Source organism: Dendrobates tinctorius, unplaced genomic scaffold, assembly GCF_039654945.1.
Source record: "Dendrobates tinctorius isolate UK_male_01 unplaced genomic scaffold, ASM3965494v1 ptg000501l, whole genome shotgun sequence".
In the NCBI taxonomy this organism is placed as follows: domain Eukaryota; kingdom Metazoa; phylum Chordata; class Amphibia; order Anura; family Dendrobatidae; genus Dendrobates; species Dendrobates tinctorius.
In genome coordinates, this window is record NW_027362160.1 from 534,416 (window position 1) to 554,669 (window position 20,254).

Genomic DNA, 20,254 nt, shown 5'->3' on the forward strand with positions numbered 1-20,254 from the left:
CGTACATTATTGGAGCCCCCGGGTCACCCCGCTCCCTGCCGCGTACATTATTGGAGCCCCCGGGTCACCCCGCTCCCGGCCGCGTACATTATTGGAGCCCCCGGGTCACCCCGTTCCCTGCCGCGTACATTATTGGAGCCCCCGGGTCACCCCGCTCCCTTCCGCGTACATTATTGGAGCCCCCGGGTCACCCCGCTCCCTGCCGCGTACATTATTGGAGCCCCCGGGTCACCCCGCTCCCTGCCGCGTACATTATTGGAGCCCCCGGGTCACCCCGCTCCCTGCCGCGTACATTATTGGAGCCCCCGGGTCACCCCGCTCCCTGCCGCGTACATTATTGGAGCCCCCGGGTCACCCCGCTCCCTGCCATGTACACACCTGTGAATTGTACCATGCTGTTGGCTGGGGGTCTTCTGGGACTATTTTGGGGGTATCTCTGCCTTATTTCTTGATCCCTGCTAAGCAGGAAGGTCTGGTGCAGTAGTCAGGATCAGAGCGCCGCGGTGCAGGCCCAGAATCCCGCCGCCCCTCGCTCCTCTGTCTCCTCATCTGTCCGTCATTAACGGCCTCCAGAGCTTTAAAGTATGTGACTCTGGGAATGTGATTTCCTCATAAACTCAGGAAGACCTGAAGATCAGCACTGAGTATCCTCACCGTCAGGGGTCTCATGAGGAAGAGTGTGCCGAGTATCAGGCCTGGAATTCAGAGAGGGGTCCGGGGACCAGCGGGAAGGACGGCAAGGAGCGCGGAACGAGGCGTCCATGACTGGGGCATGGAGGCACAAACACATGGTGCACAGTACCACTCCTCCTGTATATATACACTGCACAGTACCGCTCCTCCTGTATATATACACTGCACAGTACCACTCCTCCTGTATATATACACTGCACAGTACCACTCCTCCTGTATATATACACTGCACAGTACCACTCCTCCTGTATATATACACTGCACAGTACCACTCCTCCTGTATATATACACTGCACAGTACCACTCCTCCTGTATATATACACTGCACAGTACCACTCCTCCTGTATATATACACTGCACAGTACCACTCCTCCTGTATATATACACTGCACAGTACCGCTCCTCCTGTATATATACACTGCACAGTACCGCTCCTCCTGTATATATACACTGCACAGTACCCCTCCTCCTGTATATATACACTGCACAGTACCACTCCTCCTGTATATATACACTGCACAGTACCACTCCTCCTGTATATATACACTGCACAGTACCGCTCCTCCTGTATTTATACACTGCACAGCACCGCTCCTCCTGTATATATACACTGCACAGTACCGCTCCTCCTGTATATATACACTGCACAGTACCGCTCCTCCTGTATATATACACTGCACAGTACCGCTCCTCCTGTATATATACACTGCACAGTACCCCTCCTCCTGTATATATACACTGCACAGTACCACTCCTCCTGTATATATACACTGCACAGTACCGCTCCTCCTGTATATATACACTGCACAGTACCGCTCCTCCTGTATATATACACTGCACAGTACCGCTCCTGTATATATACACTGCACAGTACCGCTCCTCCTGTATATATACACTGCACAGTACCGCTCCTCCTGTGTATATACACTGCACAGTACCACTCCTCCTGTATATATACACTGCACAGTACAGCTCCTGTATATATACACTGCACAGTACAGCTCCTGTATATATACACTGCACAGTACCGCTCCTCCTGTATATATACACTGCACAGTACCGCTCCTCCTGTATATATACACTGCACAGTACCACTCCTCCTGTATATATACCCTGCACAGTACCACTCCTCCTGTATATATACACTGCACAGTACCGCTCCTCCTGTGTATATACACTGCACAGTACCACTCCTCCTGTATATATACACTGCACAGTACCACTCCTCCTGTATATATACACTGCACAGTACAGCTCCTGTATATATACACTGCACAGTACAGCTCCTGTATATATACACTGCACAGTACCGCTCCTCCTGTATATATACACTGCACAGTACCGCTCCTCCTGTATATATACACTGCACAGTACCACTCCTCCTGTATATATACCCTGCACAGTACCACTCCTCCTCCTGTATATATACACTGCACAGTACCGCTCCTCCTGTATATATACACTGCACAGTACCACTCCTCCTGTATATATACACTGCACAGTACCACTCCTCCTGTATATATACACTGCACAGTACCGCTCCTCCTGTATATATATACACTGCACAGCACCGCTCCTCCTGTATATATATACACTGCACAGTACAGCTCCTCCTGTATATATATACACTGCACAGTACCGCTCCTCCTGTATATATATACACTGCACAGCACCGCTCCTCCTGTATATATATACACTGCACAGTACCGCTCCTCCTGTATATATACCCTGCACAGTACCACTCCTCCTCCTGTATATATACACTGCACAGTACCGCTCCTCCTGTATATATACACTGCACAGTACCACTCCTCCTGTATATATACACTGCACAGTACCACTCCTCCTGTATATATACACTGCACAGTACCGCTCCTCCTGTATATATATACACTGCACAGCACCGCTCCTCCTGTATATATATACACTGCACAGTACCACTCCTCCTGTATATATACCCTGCACAGTACCACTCCTCCTCCTGTATATATACACTGCACAGTACCGCTCCTCCTGTATATATACACTGCACAGTACCACTCCTCCTGTATATATACACTGCACAGTACCACTCCTCCTGTATATATACACTGCACAGTACCACTCCTCCTGTATATATACACTGCACAGTACCGCTCCTCCTGTATATATATACACTGCACAGCACCGCTCCTCCTGTATATATATACACTGCACAGTACAGCTCCTCCTGTATATATATACACTGCACAGTACCGCTCCTCCTGTATATATATACACTGCACAGCACCGCTCCTCCTGTATATATATACCCTGCACAGTACCGCTCCTCCTGTATATATACTGCACAGTACCGCTCCTCCTGTATATATACACTGCACAGTACCGCTCCTCCTGTATATATACACTGCACAGTACCACTCCTCCTGTTTATATACTCTGCTCTCCGCCTGGCCTGTGTCTGGTATATTTTTGGCGCCCCCTCCCCGTGCTGTCATTGATGCCGCGCTGGGTCACATGGTGGTTCTGGCCGCCGGCCCTGTGTGGGTATTGGGTTAACCCCTCGTCTGCTGCTTCGGCTCCTGCCCCCTGTCCTTCTGTAATGTCCCCGTCGGTCGCCCGGCCGTGCGCTGCCGTACTGTCCAGAGTCTGCAGGTAATAGTAGAGCGTAGCTTGGATTACCATCGGGGGCGCTCATAGAGCCACAGCCATAAGGGCCCCTCTCATCCCAGGCCTGTACGGTGCCCGTCTGAGAGGAGAGCCTGTGGTCACGTGACCAGACTGCCGAAATCCACCAGCCAATCACATATTGGATAGATAACAAAACCTGCGCACTGATTGGTTGCTGTGGACTACAAAGATTTTTGGGGTGTTTGTTTTACAGTTATATAAATGTGGCCCCAGACTAGGATCAGTCAGCGTCCGCCCCGGGGCCCCCACATCCTCCTGGACGGCCTCCACCTGTCACTGACCCTCATACAACAACCCCCAGCATGTGCTCATATGGTCACGTGACTGCTAAATCCGACCCCTGATCACAGCAGCCAATCCGAGCCCAGCACTCATGTCATCAGCTGCTGTGGAGATACGAAAGCTGCACTGCGATTGGCTGCTGTGGAGAAATGTAAGCTGCTCTGTGATTGGTTGCTCTATAAAAATGAAAGCCGTGCTGCGATTGGCTGCTGTAGTAAATGGTCAGACAGAAGATGAGTCTGTACAGGATCCTGTCTGGTTCTGGGGGTGACGGTATGATCTAGGGCACAGCCTGAGCTGTGTTGACAGGGGGGGAGGGTCACGGCCTGATCTGGGGTGGCATGGGGGAGGGTCACGGCCTGATCTGGGGTGGCATGGGGGAGGGTCACGGCCTGATCTGGGGTGGCATGGGGGAGGGTCACGGCCTGATCTGAGGGGCGAGGGGGTGGTGTCACAATGATGATCGAGGGGGTGGTGTCACGGCCTGATCTGGGGTGGCATGGTGTCACGGTCTGATCTGGGGTGGCGGGGTGGTGTCACGGTCTGATCTGGAGGGGCTGGGAGTGGTGTCACAGCCTGGGCTCGGCTGCTGCAGATTTCGTGTTTTCCTCGCATTCCTCTGCCTCAGGTTTTTGGCGCCAGAACTTTTATCAGTTTTTATGAGGAATTTTATGGACTTTGTTCAGCACAATTATGTAAAGTCAGCACCGGAGAGCAAAGATTACATGGGCGGCCATGCCTGGATTACACGAGGGTGGGGGGCCATGCCTGGATTACACGAGGGTGGGGGGCCATGCCTGGATTACACGAGGGTGGGGGGCCATGCCTGGATTACACGAGGGTGGGGGGCCATGCCTGGATTACACGAGGGTGGGGGGCCATGCCTGGATTACACGAGGGTGGGGGGCCATGCCTGGATTACACGAGGGGGGAGGGTGGGGGGCCATGCCTGGATTTCATCAGATTACCTCCCAACTCTGAAAGTTAGAGAAGGGGTACTCAGTGTGTGTCCCGTTTTCCTAACCTCCCCAAGTCCATTATATTAGCATACATAGGGTACCCTTTTAATGCCCCCCACACACGCGGTATGATGCCCCACAACCAAGTATCCCACATACTTCCCTGTCACGTGACAAGAAGGATTTTGCAGACTGAACGGTGACCGTTCCCTTCTCCAACACCGTTCAATTCTAACTGGATCCTGAGGAGACCCCCGCCCCCCCCCCGACCGTGTGTGACTTTCAGGACCGTACCTCTGGTTTTGGAGGTGAAGTAAAGCAGGTGGAATTGGGGTGAGAAATAAGAAGGGTCTGGAGGGGGTGGCGAGGGAGGAGGACGACAGGGTTCTGGTGGGAGTCAGGGAGGAGGACACCGGGTCTGGGGAGGAGGACGACCGGGGTCTGGTGAGGGCCGGGTGAGGAGGACGACTGGGGTCTGGTGAGGGCCAGGTGAGGAGGACGACTGGGGTCTGGTGAGGGCCAGGTGAGGAGGACGACCGGGGTCTGGTGGGGGCCGGGGGAGGAGGACGACCGGGGTCTGGTGGGGGGCGGGGGAGGAGGACGACAGGCGTCTGGGGGGAGGAGGACAACTGGTCTGGTGGGGGGCGGGGGAGGAGGACGACAGGCGTCTGGTGGGGGGCGGGGGAGGAGGACGACAGGCGTCTGGTGGGGGGCGGGGGAGGAGGACGACAGGCGTCTGGGGAGTGGGGGAGGAGGACGACAGGCGTCTGGTGGGGGGCGGGGGAGGAGGACAACTGGTCTGGTGGGGGGCGGGGGAGGAGGACGACAGGCGTCTGGTGGGGGAGGAGGACGAGGACGACAGGCGTCTGGTGGGGGCGGGGGAGGAGGACGACAGGCGTCTGGGGAGTGGGGGAGGAGGACGACGACATGGCTCTGGTGAGGGGTGGGGGAGGACAGTGGGATTTGGCAGTGGTTTCCTCTGTTAGAAGCACATGACCGCTGGGCAGTTTGCTCCTGTGTGTGGGAGAGTCGGGAGGGACCGCCATGTGCGGATCTCGTTGTCAGTGTGACCACCAGACGCTGCAGGGTCAGACACCAGGGGCGGCCTCCACCCTCCCGGTTTTTGGGGCGATCATTCATGCTTTCTGTGTAACCTACAGACTTCAGTTTCTGGAGATCACGTCTTGTGAGACCATGATGACGCCCCCTAAAGACAGGTGAGAGTGCACGTATGTACTGCTGTCATGTGACATCCTGCCCACCGGGGATAAAACGTGTCCTGGGGGTGTTTAGCCACGTGCCCCTCTGTGGATTAGGGGGTCTCTGTAAATTGGGGTCTTATAGAGGAGTAAATCCCATATGTCCTCCTCAGGTACAATGGCGTCTGGCTGATATTCTTCATGCTCGGCCTCGGCACCTTATTACCGTGGAATTTCTTCATGACCGCAACCATGGTGAGTGATAACCAGGGGCCCCAGACAGAGCGCCAGCTCCAGGGCCATACTTCTGCCCAACACCGGAATATAATGCAGGAGGTAACTCAGGATCAGTAATGTATGTACACAGTGACTGCACCAGCAGAATAGTGAGTGCAGCTCTGGGGTATAATACAGGATGTAACTCAGGATCAGTAATGTATGTACACAGTGACTGCACCAGCAGAATAGTGAGTGCAGCTCTGGAGGATAATGCAGGATGTAACTCCGGATCAGTAATGTAATGTATGTACACAGTGACTGCACCAGCAGAATAGTGAGTGCAGCTCTGGGGTATAATACAGGATGTAACTCAGGATCAGTAATGTATGTACACAGTGACTGCACCAGCAGATTAGTGAGTGCAGTTCTGGAGTATAATACAGGATGTAACTCAGGATCAGTAATGTAATGTATGTACACAGTGACTGCACCAGCAGAATAGTGAGTGCAGCTCTGGAGTATAATACAGGATGTAACTCAGGATCAGTAATGTAATGTATGTACACAGTGACTGCACCAGCAGAATAGTGAGTGCAGCTCTGCTCAGCTGCTGCTCATTCTGTTAACTGTGGGTACGGTCGTTACTGATCCTGCTGTGTGTTCCTGAGCTCCAAAGATCCACCCTCTGTCTGCCCAGGGAGGGAGTGGGTTTCCTGGGATGAGGAATGGAGCCAAGTCCCAGGCTTCTGTTTCCCGGACCAGGCCGGCGGGGATCAGAAGAAACCAGCATCCGGCCTGCACATCAGAGTACTCGGGGGTGAGACGCTCCACCAGGAGTCGCAGCAATGTGGCTCCTACTTCCCCTTGATCTGCAGAGACACAGAAGAGCCGCAAGGCTTCCAACATGGAGGAGACGATGGCGGTCCTTCCGGGCGAAAGCTGAGTGCTCATGGAGGTGAGGCCGATCTCACTGAGGAAGGTTGGGGGCTACAGAAACCCAAGGAGTCTGTGTCCACATATAGCTCGCTGGTCATGAGCCACCTCCGTGGGTATGAAGAGGCGAGTAAGACCCTGAGGAGGCTCCAGGAGGAGCTGCACTGCACAAGCGCCAAAAGCTGCAGGTTCCTCCAAACCCAGGAAGATGACCAGCAGAAAGCCCCACCTGGCAGCCTGCAAAGTCACCCGCAGGCCACGTGCAGCGAGCTCCCTGCTGGACAGGCGACATTGGCATCTGGTCGCAGTTCTGCTGGCTCTGGGGAGGACAGTGACAACAGCGGCCAGGGAGGGGCTCTAATGGTGGAGATCAAGCTCCTGGAGTCCACAGTGTGCCTTCAGAACTTCCATCTTGGTGACGATTTACCAGAGGAGGCACCTGGGGGCCAGAAGACTAAGGCAAAGAAGACCAAGCCGAAGCTCCAGGAAGCGGTAAACTATGTATATACCCCCTGAGTCAGCTGCAGGGTCAGTTCGCTGTATAATCCCCTCTGCCCGGCCCGGGTTCTGCTGTGGATCCGGTGCAAAGGCGTGGGGAGAGTACAGAGCATGGTAGTGAGGTGAAGAGCTCCGTCTCTGCTTGTAGCGGGGACGTAGCAGCAGGTGCATCAGCCGACAGGCAGGACAGTGAGGGCGGCCCGGCAGCGGGCATACGGTTAGGCCACGATACTGTGGTGCGCTGGTCAGTGGGAGGGGAGAGCGGGCCCAGTGTCGGGGCCAGCTCCAGTAGCCTCGGCGCCCCTGAATGCTGTTGCAACTGTTGAGGGAGGGCTAAATTAACCCTTCACGGTTGACTAGGTGATTTTCAAATTAATTAACAGGGCGTTGCTAGCAACTGGGAATGACCAGACGGAGACGGGGGTCTCTGTATGGGCGGATCAAAGCAGATCACTAACCCCGTTTATTGAATCTCACATTACATAGCATTCTGCTTAATTATGCAAAGTATACAGCTATCAATAGCATCGTCGTGACACATTTACTTTATAAGCCAGTAGTATTGCAAGAAAATCGGAATATGTCCCTAGCTGCGTGACGTAGAAAATGGAACAATACAAACATAGTAACATAGTGACATAGTTTTGAAGGCTGAAGGAAGACCTTATGTCCATCTAGTTCAGCCCATTTTTAGTGCAGCTGTTCTGCATTGTTGATCCTGGGGAAGGAAAAAAAACCCACAGAGTTGAAGCCAATTTTATCCATAGGAAAAAAATTCCTTCCCCTAAGCTGGGTCAACCATCTACCTATAATATTATGTTATTCGTAACCTTCTATACTGTTACTCACAAGAAAAGCCTCCATTCCTTTCTTACATTCATTCAGTGAGTTGGCCATCACCACTTCCTCAGGAAGAGAATTCCAGAGCCTCACTGCTCTTACCGTGAAGAACCCTCTTCTATGCTGGTGCAGAAATTGTCTTTCCTCCAAACGAAGAGAATGCCCCCTTGTTCTTGTCACCGTCCTCGGTACAAACAGTTCATTGGAGAGATCTCTGTATTGCCCTCTGATACACTTGTACATATATATTAAGTCTCCCCTAAGTCTTCTCTTTTCTAGAGTAAATAGACCTAATTTTGATAACCTTTCTGGGTATTGTAGTGAACCAACTCCATTTATCATTTTAGTAGCCCGCCTTTGAACCCTTTCAAGGTCAGTAATGTCTTTCTGGAGCACCGGCGTCCAAAATTGCCCACAATCCTCCAAGTGTGGTCTGATGAGTGATTTGTACAGAGGGAGAATTATGTTTTCATCTCGTGTCCCCAGACCTCTTCTAATGCATCCCATGACCCTATTTGCTTTGGTGGCAGCTGCCTGACACTGGGCACTCCAATTTAGCTTCTTACTGACTAACATGCCTAAGTCTTTTTCCATGTCTGATTTCCCCAGCAGTTTCCCATTTAGTAATTAATTATAGCATCTGATTCTCCTTCCCATGTGCATAACCTTACACTTATCTGTGTTAAACCTCATTTGCCATTTTTCAGCCCAATTCTCCAATTTACTCAAATCTGTCTGTAGTTGCAATAGCGCATTCTTCAGGGTCTCATATCTTGTACAAGCTGGAACAGTCTGGTTTCATAACAACCGTGAACTTTCATCTACTTAAGTTACAAAATTTAACTCGTAAACAACAAAATGGCGTCACAAGCACAAAAATGGAGTCTGGAGAACAAGATGTCCCGTACAACTGAATACTGTACTTCACACCACTGATCACTTAATGGAGAAGCGGCGGCAGTGTGAGGGGTTGTCGGGGATGGGCGTTCCGAGCCTCCCAAAGTTCTGTTCTGCGTTGGTGCCGCTGGTCAACAAGATCCTGATATAAAGGATCAGCGGCACCTCACAGCGGCAAAAGATCAAAGGCATCTGATGTCAACTGTCAGACAGCGGGAATTACCAGCTGATGATGCGGAGGGCACCCATAAGTCCAGGGGTGAGGTCGCCTCCAGTTCTGTGGAGGAGACTGAGCCCCTTGTGCCTGATGATGCGGAGGTCAAAATGCCACCCCCTGTTGTCACTGGTCCAGCAGAATAGAATTTGGTGGGGGGGTATGAATGTGGAAATTTCTTTGTCTAGTGGTGTGGTTGCTGGTTTGGTGGAGAGTGAGGGTGTTCTAGAGGTGGGTAATAGTGATACTGTTGGTATTGATGTGGTCACTGGTCCGGTTGCCCATCTGGTGGTGGCAGTACCCGTCAGGAGTTATGCCACTGTCACCTCCGGGGGAAATAGGGCGTCCTCCTCGTCTCCGGCCTCTGGGGACGGGATGTTGCAGCAGCGTCTCCTGGAGGCTCTAAAGAAGGGGGAGAGATCACTAATGGTAGAGGGTCGAGAGGTTGATCTATCCTTCTTTTTAGAGAGGCATGGCCTCGGGGCCTTCCGAGAGCAAAACAGTGGTCCCTCCCAACAGCCAGGTCAGGTAGTGTGCGTAGGAATGTGCTCCGTCTTCGGTGGAGGGGCAGTGATGCGTGTCCTCCAAGGTCTAAGGTTGTGGAGCTCCAGCTGAAGATCGGCTTCAAGGCTATTGATAGCTACGCCTTGATACATCCCTATTCCATGCCTGAGTTTGATGTCAGCTTTGTTCAGGCAGTGGGGCTTGAGCTCTTCTGTTCAAATTATGAGTTGGTAAAAAAATGAGCCCGGCTGGCGAAACTTTGCCATCTAGGCGGTGTCTCGCCAAATTCAAGTCAAGAAAGTGACAGTGATGACTTGTAACGAGTCGCTTTCTTGTTATGACATGACCTGGCTTGGCCGATATGGAGAAGTGGTGGAAATGCCAAAGAAAAACCGTGACAAGTTTGATCTGGTCAGAGTCCTGGACGTTTATGGTAAAACTTAAGCGTTCAGGTGGTACGGTTGCCCACATGCCATCATCTTCCTTCCTGGGTAGAGATCGAATCCAGGTTTTCTACCAGGAGCAACTGAAGCTCTGTCACAAGTGCGGCGACCCCACACACTTCAGTGCAAACGGCACTGTGCAGAAATGTGCATTGTGTGGGGATATCTGCCATCTTGCTGCATCTTGTGTGGAGATTAGGTGCCACCTGGGTGGTGACTTGGGTCACCCATTCAGCTGTTTTCCTCGCTCCTTCGCTAATGCAGTCGTGACCCCGGTGGGAGAAAGCCGTGAGGCTGATTCTCCTGGAGAAGGGACTAGCACGGGTGAGGGAGCATAGGGGCCAAGGAGGAAAAGCAATAAAAAGACACCTGCCAGCTGAGGTGTCTAGACAAGCGCAGACGGGAGAGGGAGCTAGGCGAGCCCCGGGCTACTGAGGTGACCCCTGTCCTGGATGCCAGTCTTGCTGCTGAGGCCCTGAGGGATGATGAGTTGGATGAGGAGGTCAAGAGGATCCACAGGGCGGAAACTGCCACTGCCTCCGAAACCTCCCATTATGAAAGTATGGATGAGGATAATAGGCAGTGGCTAGAGGACAAGCGTAAGCTCGGCACCAAAAAGAGAGAGAAGGGAGATAAAACATCTTCTCCCGCTCTGACCAAGGTACTTAAGGAAGGAAAAACTGGCTCCCCTCTGGTTGGTCTTTCTAACCGGTTCCAAGCCCTTGAGAACATCTCTTCCTCTGAGGAGGAAGCTGAGGGTGAGGTTCCGGCTTCGGCGGAGCTTGCAGGGGGTGCCGAGTCTCCTTCTTCTGGGAATGTAAGGTCGCTGGAGGGAGGGACTGGCCCAGAGTCCGGAGACTAGGACGACAAAAAGAAAAATCACGTGGGAATGGACACCTCTGTGTCATTAAAGAGGGGGAAGGATTCCTCCTCTGAGGCAGAGGATAAGGGGAGTGGGAAGAAGAAAGCCATCTAACTCAATCACCAATGATGGCGGTACCCACTCCGTTGACGCCCATTAATGTCGCCAGCATAAAATCAAATACAGCCAGATTTGCGGCCTTTAATTTTCTCAGCCATGTTGAAGCTGACATTTTCTTTTTGCAAGAGACCAGACTGCAAAACATGGCAGATGTGTTCAAAGCCAAGAGGGAGTGGAGACTCGGGCCCTCCTATTGGTCTCTTGCGGCCGAGCCCTATAGCTGAGTGGCGGTCCTTTTTACCGCACTGGTGGAATGCCGACGGGTTATTGAGTTAGAAATGGGGAGGTGCCTGATCTTAGATGTCCTCATGAAGGGACAAGAGCTCCGGCTTATTAACATCTATGGTCCCCAATCTAAGTGGGACCGGAAGTGTCTCTTTATGAGGATCAAGCCCTACCTTTTTACCAGTCGGCAGGTTGTCTTTGGAGGGGACTTCAATACTGTCACGAGGCCCCGGGATAGAGGAGGTTCCAGAGACAAGCTGACTTATGATTGTATAGCCAGTGAGGCTCGCCTGGTGGATGTCCACATTCGGCACACCCCAAGCCACGAGGGCTTCGCCTATCATAGAGGTAACTGTGGGTCCAGGATAGATAGGTTTTATTTATTTTGGGCCATGTATATGGACACTCCTAAGTAATGGGATTGGTTGGTGAGATCAACGTCCTGTTTGTGGCTCATTAGTATATGGGACGGGGGAAACTTCTTCAGATGGGTGGTGACCATGGCGGCCGTTTTGAAGTCAGCCATGTTGGATCCATCTTTATAAATGGCCGACCCTGTACTAAGTCTCCTGAACAGCAATTACGTTATCCTATCACAAAAGCTCGGAGACCTCTGAAGAAAACGAAGAAATGTTTATTAGCCACAATAATCCGTAAAAGATGTAGATTAGGAGGCGGCACGTGATGAGATGACGCGCGGTGCCTTCACGTAAGTGGCCGTAACACTGGACAAGTCTTTATAAATGCAGGATTGTTCTCCATCCACTGGCGTAGCGTGGGGGGGGGGGGGGGGGGCGGTCCGCCCCAGGCGGCATGTGTGTGGGGGCGGCGCGGCAGCAGCAATTCCACCCTGCAGTGCAGTGCAGCGGGGGGCAGGGAGCGATGCGATCACGGCAGCTCCACTGCCTGCAATAGTGAATAGCAGGAACGGAGCGGCAAGGGTCCGTCCTGCTTCCTGCCCGGAGGCCGCGCTTCCTGTTTCACACAGAGGAGCGCCGCTGAATGACGTCATCATTCAGCGGCCGCTGCTGTGTGAGGGAGGAAGCGCTGGCGATGCTGCGGACAGGTGAGAGGAGAGAGGTGGTGTCTTGTGTGTATGTATGTGTGTATGTATGTATGTCTCTGTGTGTATGTCTGTGTGTATGATGGAGCAGGCAGTGATGGGAGTGATGGTCTAGAAGGCAGTGATGGGGTGAAGGAGCAGACAATGATGGGGGTGATGGAGAAGGCAGTGATGGGGGTGATGGAGCAGGCAGTGATGGGGGTGATGGAGCAGGCAGTGATGGGGGTGATGGAGCAGGCAGTGATGGGGTGATGGAGCAGACAATGATGGGGTGATGGAGCAGGCAGTGATGGGGTGATGGAGCAGACAATGATGGGGTGATGGAGCAGGCAGTGATGGGGTGATGGAGCAGACAATGATGGGGTGATGGAGCAGACAATGATGGGGTGATGGAGCAGACATTGATGGGGTGATGGAGCAGACATTGATGGGGTGATGGAGCAGGCAGTGATGGGGTGATGGAGCAGACAATGATGGGGTGATGGAGCAGGCAGTGATGGGGTGATGGAGCAGACAATGATGGGGGTGATGGAGCAGGCAGTGATGGGGGTGATGGAGCAGGCAATGATGGGGTGATGGAGCAGACAATTATGGGAGTGATGGAGCAGGCAGTGATGGAGCAGACAATGATGGGAGTGATGGGGGTGATGGAGCAGGCAATGATGGGGGTGATGGAGAAGGCAGTGATGGGGTGATGGAGAAGGCAGTGATGGGGTGATGGAGAAGGCAGTGATGGGGTGATGGAGAAGGCAATGATGGGAGTGATGGGGTGATGGAGCAGGCAATGATGGGGGTGATGGAGAAGGCAGTGATGGGGTGATGGAGAAGGCAGTGATGGGGTGATGGAGGAGGCAATGATGGGAGTGATGGCGTGATGGAGCAGGCAATGATGGGGGTGATGGAGCAGGCAATGATGGGGTGATGGAGCAGACAATGATGGGAGTGATGGGGTGATGGAGCAGGCAATGATGGGAGTGATGGGGAGAAGGCAGTGATGGGGTGATGGAGAAGGCAGTGATGGGGAGAAGACAATGATGGGGTGATGGTCGAGAGGGCAATGATGGGGTTGTGGGTGAGAATGCAATGATGGTGGTGGTGGAAAGGGCAATAAATGGGGGTGGTGGAGGAGGAGGAAATGATGGAGGTGGTGGAATGGGCAATGATGGGAGTGGTGGGGGGAGAAAGCAAAGATAGTGGTGGAGAAGAAAATGATGGAGGTGGGGGAGAGGACAATAATGGGATGTGAGGGGAGGAGGACAATGAGGGGTGTGGGGGATTGGGATATACATAATAAAGGAGACTATGTAATATATACCTGTGTGTGTGTGTGGCTATATAACATCAATAATCTATATATATATGTATATATACACACACGTAGCTTTGACGCCATAAAAGGAGGGGGGCCCGGACACATTTCTTGCACAGGGACCCCAAGCTGTCAGTGTCCGCCCCCTGTCCGCCAAAATAATTTGTACTTTCTGTTTTTTTTTCTGTCACATTATTAAAAATTAGTATTAAAAAAAGCCATTAGGTCTTCATCCAGCATCATCAAGCGAATACATACATAGAGAGAACTGCAAGAAGATGAAAGTCTAGAAATTTAGAAATAACAGCAGAGTTAGTAGCAGACTAAAAATTAGATCTTTGAGTGTAGTGTGGGCTCTTCGGATGCTTCCGAATTATCAACGACCAAAGGGGCGGCAAATTTTTAGACCGCCTCCGGTGCCACAAACAGTTGCTACGCCACTGTCTCCATCCGTCCTTGTATGGGAATGTGGCGGTATATGTACGCTATATCCGCGTTGCTGCTTCTTCTGGAGGGGTGTGCCATGACTGGTTACTGGCCTTGTATACCCCTCCTGTTGCCCCCACCCCGGTGCGGTACCTGTGCGGCGCGGCCCCTGTGAACGTCGGTGTCTGACGTCACGTTACCCACGAGCCACTGCTCGGCACATCAGGGCGGGGCAGCGTTGTCATAGTAACGCGTCATTGGAGTGCTCTATACCACACCCTAGTGGTTGACTTATATACTGCACCCTCCATCACGTTCTCTCCAGCCCATCCATTCTATAGAAAACTTGTATGAACTCATATTTACACATATATAAAACTGACATAATCCTAAGGGAAATAAATATTCAATCTCATCCTATAGGATATGGATATATAAAAAAAATATAAATAATATATTTCTCCTATTTAAAAGAAAAATCATGTAAAGTGCTGGAAAAATTACTAAACTGTGTTATAAAAAGTGATATATTAGATATACGTGTCAGTGTTTACAAATGATTTCTAATAATCACGTGTGGTCAAAAAGAATAAATGTGAATAATTTCAGATAAAGCAGAAAGCTGTTAGTCTGGTGTGTGTTGGCTGTGTGGCTGCGGTGCGGCCTCGCCCTGCTGGTCACTGGCGGTATAGCAGCAGTGTTGTCCTCTCTCCAGTATTTCACCAGTCGTCTGGCTGAGCCCCCCAGTGACAGATCGGCCCCTGATGAGGACGCCGGTGGTGACTCTGCCCCATTCAACGTCTCGCTGGGTAATGACACCGGGATGAGATTTCTGGAGCCGCCGCGGACCCAACTGCAGAGCAAGTTCAATAATGTGATGACGCTGTGCGCCATGCTACCGCTGCTCGCCTTCACCTGCCTGAACTCCATCCTGCACCGCCGGTGAGTGGCGGATACACGAGTATAACAGCTGGGGCCGCGCCGCGCCGCATCCTCTCTGACCGCTGCTTTCTTCTGGCCAGAATCTCCCAGAACATTCGTATCGCCGGCAGCCTGGCCGCCATCTTCCTGGTCTTCCTGCTGACCGCCATATTTGTGAAGATCGAGTTCTCACCGGCCACTTTCTTCACCCTAACTATGATAAAGATCGTCTTCATCAACTGTGAGTGATGTGGGGGGTGGGGAGCCGGAGGTGGGGGAGAAGGGGTGGGGAGAAGGAAGGGAGCTGGAGGTGGGGGATCGAGGGGAGGTAGGGAGGTGAGGAACAGGAGGGGAGGTGAGGAGCAGGAAGGAAGCGGAGGAAGGGATGTTGGGAGGTGGGGGAGGGGTGCCGGCTAGGAGGAAGGGAGCTGGAGGTGGGGGGCCGAGGGGAGGTGGGGAGAAGGAGGGGAGGTGAGGAGCAGGAGGGGAGGTGGGGAGCAGGAAGGAAGCGGAGGAAGAGATGTTGGGAGGTGGAGGAGAGTGGGGGAGGGGTGCCGGCTAGGAGGAAGGGAGGTGGGGGGTCGAGGGGAGGTGGGGAGAAGGAGGGGAGGTGAGGAGCAGGTGGGGAGAAGGAGTGGAGGTGGGGGAGGGGTGCCGGCTAGGAGGAAGGGAGCTGGAGGTGGGGGATCGAGGTCAGGGAGAAGGAGGGGAGGTGGGGAGCAGGAGGGGAGAAGGAAGGAAGCGGAGGAGGGGATGTTGGGAGGTGGAGGAGAGTGGGGGAGGGGTGCCGGCTAGGAGGAAGGGAGCTGGAGGTGGGGGGTCGAGGGGAGGTGGGGAGAAGGAGGGGAGGTGAGGAGCAGGTGGGGAGAAGGAGTGGAGGTGGGGGAGGGGTGCCGGCTAGGAGGAAGGGAGCTGGAGGTGGGGGATCGAGGTCAGGGAGAAGGAGGGGAGGTGGGGAGCAGGAGGGGAGAAGGAAGGAAGCGGAGGAGGGGATGTTGGGAGGTGGAGGAGAGTGGGGGAGGGGTGCCGGCTAGGAGGAAGCGGAGGAGGGGAGCCGGAGGTGGAGAGAAGGAGGGGAGGTGTGCAGGTAGGAGAAGGAGGGGATTGCCATGGGGGAGTGCAATTGTGGGGAGAGGATGGAGGTGGGGAGGAGAGTTGTGGAGAGAGGTGGGAGGAGCAGGTGTCCATCACTGACCCCTCGGGTCTCTCCACAGCGTTTGGCGCTCTGCTCCAGGGCAGTCTCTTTGGATTGGCTGCTCTCTTCCCAGCAAGTTACACAGCTCCGATAATGAGCGGTCAGGGGCTGGCGGGAACCTTTGCTGCGTTCTCCATGATCTGTGCATTGGCCAGTAAGTATGGACCACCAATCATCTGCAGGAACTAAATCGACCCCCCCCCCCTGTGTAATCCCTCCATGGGATGTTATAATAATCCTCCCCTTCCCTGGTATAATCCCTCCGCTGGGTGTTAAAATAATCACTGGTATAATCCCTCTGTGGGGTGTTATAATAATCCCCTCCTTCCCTGGTATAATTCCTCCGTGGGATGTTATAATCCCCTCCTCCCCCGATATAATCCCTCCACGGGGTGTTATGATAATCCCTGGTATAATCCCTCCTCCCCCGATATAATCCCTCCATGGGGTGTTATAATAATCCCCTCTTCCCCCGGTATAATCCCTCCGTGGGGTGTTGTAATAATCCCCTCCTCCCCCGGTATAATCCCTCCACGGCGTGTTATAATAATCCCTCCGTGGGATGTTTAATAATCCCCGCCTCCCCCGGTATAATCCCTCCTCCCCCGGTATAATCCCTCCACGGGGTGTTATAATACTCCCCTCCTTCCCTGGTATAATCCCTCCACAGGGTGTTATAATAATCCCTGGTATAATCCCACCGTGGGATGTTATAATAATCCCCTCCTCCCCAGTATAATCCATCCTCCCCCCGATATAATCCCTCCATCGGGTGTTAGAATAATCCCCTCGTCTCCCGGTTTAATCCCTCCGTGGGGTGTTAGAATAATCCCCTCCTCCCCCGGTATAATCCCTTCACGGGGTGTTATAATAATCCCCTCTTCCCCCGGTATAATCCCTCCGTGGGGTGTTATAATAATCCTCTCCTCCCCCGGTATAATCCCTCTGTGGGGTGTTAGAATAATCCCCTCCTCCCCCCGGTATAATCCCTCCACGGGGTGTTATAATAATCCCCTCCTCTCCCGGTATAATCCCTCCGCGAGGTGTTATAATAATCCCTTCCTCCCCCGGTATAATCCCTCTGTGGGGTGTTATAATAATCCCTTCCTCCCCCCGGTATAATCCCTCCACGGGGTGTTACAATAATCCCCTCCTCTCCCGGTATAATCCCTCCGCGAGGTGTTATAATCCCCTCCTCCCCCGGTATAATCCCTCTGTGGGGTGTTATAATAATCCACTCCTCTCCCGGTATAATCCCTCTGTGGGGTGTTATAATAATCCCTTCCTCTCCTGGTATAATCCCTCTGTGGGGTGTTATAATAATCCCTTCCTCTCCTGGTATAATCCCTCCGCGAGGTGTTATAATAATCCCTTCCTCTCCCTGTATAATTCCTCGGTGGGGTGTTATAATAATCCCCTCCTCTCTCGGTATAATCCCTTTGCAGGGTTTTATAATAATCCCCTCCTCTCCCGGTATAATCCCTCAATGGGGTGTTATAATAATCCCCTCCTCTCATGATATAATCCCTCTACGGGGTGTTAGAATAATCCCCTCCTCCCCCGGTATAATCCCTCTGTGGGGTGTTATAATAATCCATTCCTCTCCTGGTATAATCCCTCCGCGAGGTGTTATAATAATCCCTTCCTCTCCCTGTATAATCCCTCGGTGGGGTGTTATAATAATCCCCTCCTCTCTCGGTATAATCCCTTTGCAGGGTTTTATAATAATCCCCTCCTCTCTCGGTATAATCCCTTTGCAGGGTTTTATAATAATCCCCTCCTCTCCCGGTATAATCCCTCAATGGGGTGTTATAATAATCCCCTCCTCTCATGATATAATCCCTCTACGGGGTGTTAGAATAATCCCCTCATCCCCAGGTATAATCCCTCTGTGGGGTGTTATAATAATCCCCTCTTCTCCTGGTATAATCCCTCCATGGGGTGTTATAATATTCCCCTCCTCTCCCGATATAATCCCTCTGTGGGGTGTTATAATAATCCCCTCCTCCCCCCGGTATAATCTCTCCGCGCGGTGTTATAATAATCCCTTCCTCTCCCGGTATAATCCCTCCGCGAGGTGTTATAATAATCCCCCTCCTCCCCCCGGTATAATCCCTTGGTGGGGTGTTATAATAATCCCCTCCTCTCTCTGTATAATCCCTCCGCGAGGTGTTATAATAATCCCTCTGTGGGATGTTATAATAATCCCTTCCTCTCCTGGTATAATCCCTCCGTGAGGTGTTATAATAATCCCTCTGTGGGGTGTTATAATAATCCCTTCCTCTCCTGGTATAATCCCTCTGTGGGGTGTTATAATAATCCCTTCCTTTCCTGGTATCCTGGTATAATCCCTCCGTAAGGTGTTATAATAATCCCTTCCTCTGCCGGTATAATCCCTCGGTGGGGTTTTATAATAATCCCCTCCTCTCCCGGTATAATCCCTCTGTGGGGTGTTATAATAGTCCCCTCTTCTCCCGGTATAATCCCTCCATGGGGTGTTATAATAATCCCCTCCTCTCCCGGTATAATCCCTCTGTGGGGTGTTATAATAATCCCCTCCTCCCCCGGTATAATCCCTCCACGGGTGTTATAATAATCCCCTCATCCCCAGGTATAATCCCTCTGTGGGGTGTTATAATAGTCCCCTCTTCTCCTGGCATAATCCCTCCATAGGGTGTTATAATAATCCCCTCCTCTCCCGGTATAATCCCTCTGTGGGGTGTTATAATAATCCCCTTCTCTCTCGGTATAATCCCTTCGCAGGGTGTTATAATAATCCCCTCATCCCCCTGGTATAATCTCTCAGCGAGGTGTTATAATAATCCCCTCCTCTCCCGGTATAATCCCTCCATGGGGTGTTATAATAATCCCTTCCTCTCCCGGTATAATCCCTCTGTGGGGTGTTATAATAGTCCCCTCTTCTCCTGGCATAATCCCTCCATGGGGTGTTATAATAATCCCTTCCTCTCCCGGTATAATCCCACAGTGGGGTGTTATAATCCCTCCTCTCTCGGTATAATCCCTCCATGGGGTGTTATAATAATCCCTTCCACTCCCGGTATAATCCCTCCGTGGGGTGTTATAATAATCCCTTCCTCTCCCGGTATAATCCCTCGGTGGGGTGTTATAATAATCCCCTCCTCTCCCGGTATAATCCCTCGGTGGGGTGTTATAATAATCCCCTCCTCTCCCGGTATAATCCCTCGGTGGGGTGTTATAATAATCCCCTCCTCTCCCGGTATAATCCCTCGGTGGGGTGTTATAATAATCCCCTCCTCTCCCGGTATAATCCCTCGGTGGGGTGTTATAATAATCCCCTCCTCTCCCGGTATAATCCCTCGGTGGGGTGTTATAATAATCCCTTCCTCTCCCGGTATAATCCCTCGGTGGGGTGTTATAATAATCCCCTCCTCTCCCGGTATAATCCCTCCATGGGGTGTTATAATAATCCCCTCCTCTCCCGGTATAATCCCTCCATGGGGTGTTATAATAATCCCCTCCTCTCCCGGTATAATCCCTCCGTGGGGTGTTATAATAATCCCTTCCTCTCCCGGTATAATCCCTCGGTGGGGTGTTATAATAATCCCCTCCTCTCCCGGTATAATCCCTCCATGGGGTGTTATAATAATCCCCTCCTCTCCCGGTATAATCCCTCCATGGGGTGTTATAATAATCCCTTCCTCTCCCGGTATCCCTCGGTGGGGTGTTATAATAATCCCTTCCTCTCCCGGTATAATCCCTTCCCAGGGTGTTATAATAATCCCCTCCTCCCCCGGTGTAAT

At 52.2% G+C, this 20,254-nt stretch overlaps 1 protein-coding gene across 3 annotated transcripts in view; it reads left to right on the top strand.

The window, feature by feature from the left end:
• Nucleotides 1-20,254, top strand: part of SLC29A1 (solute carrier family 29 member 1 (Augustine blood group)) — a 48,925-nt gene that overhangs the window by 23,038 nt on the left and 5,633 nt on the right. For 2 of the 3 annotated variants that reach the window (XM_073564910.1, XM_073564912.1), the window contains exons 2-6: nucleotides 5,765-5,821; nucleotides 5,977-6,058; nucleotides 15,072-15,298; nucleotides 15,379-15,518; nucleotides 16,492-16,626. In XM_073564910.1, coding sequence (XP_073421011.1) covers nucleotides 5,765-5,821; nucleotides 5,977-6,058; nucleotides 15,072-15,298; nucleotides 15,379-15,518; nucleotides 16,492-16,626 — 641 coding nt within the window. The remainder of the gene's footprint in view (nucleotides 1-5,764; nucleotides 5,822-5,976; nucleotides 6,059-15,071; nucleotides 15,299-15,378; nucleotides 15,519-16,491; nucleotides 16,627-20,254) is intronic. The other variant, XM_073564913.1, reaches the window with a different exon arrangement.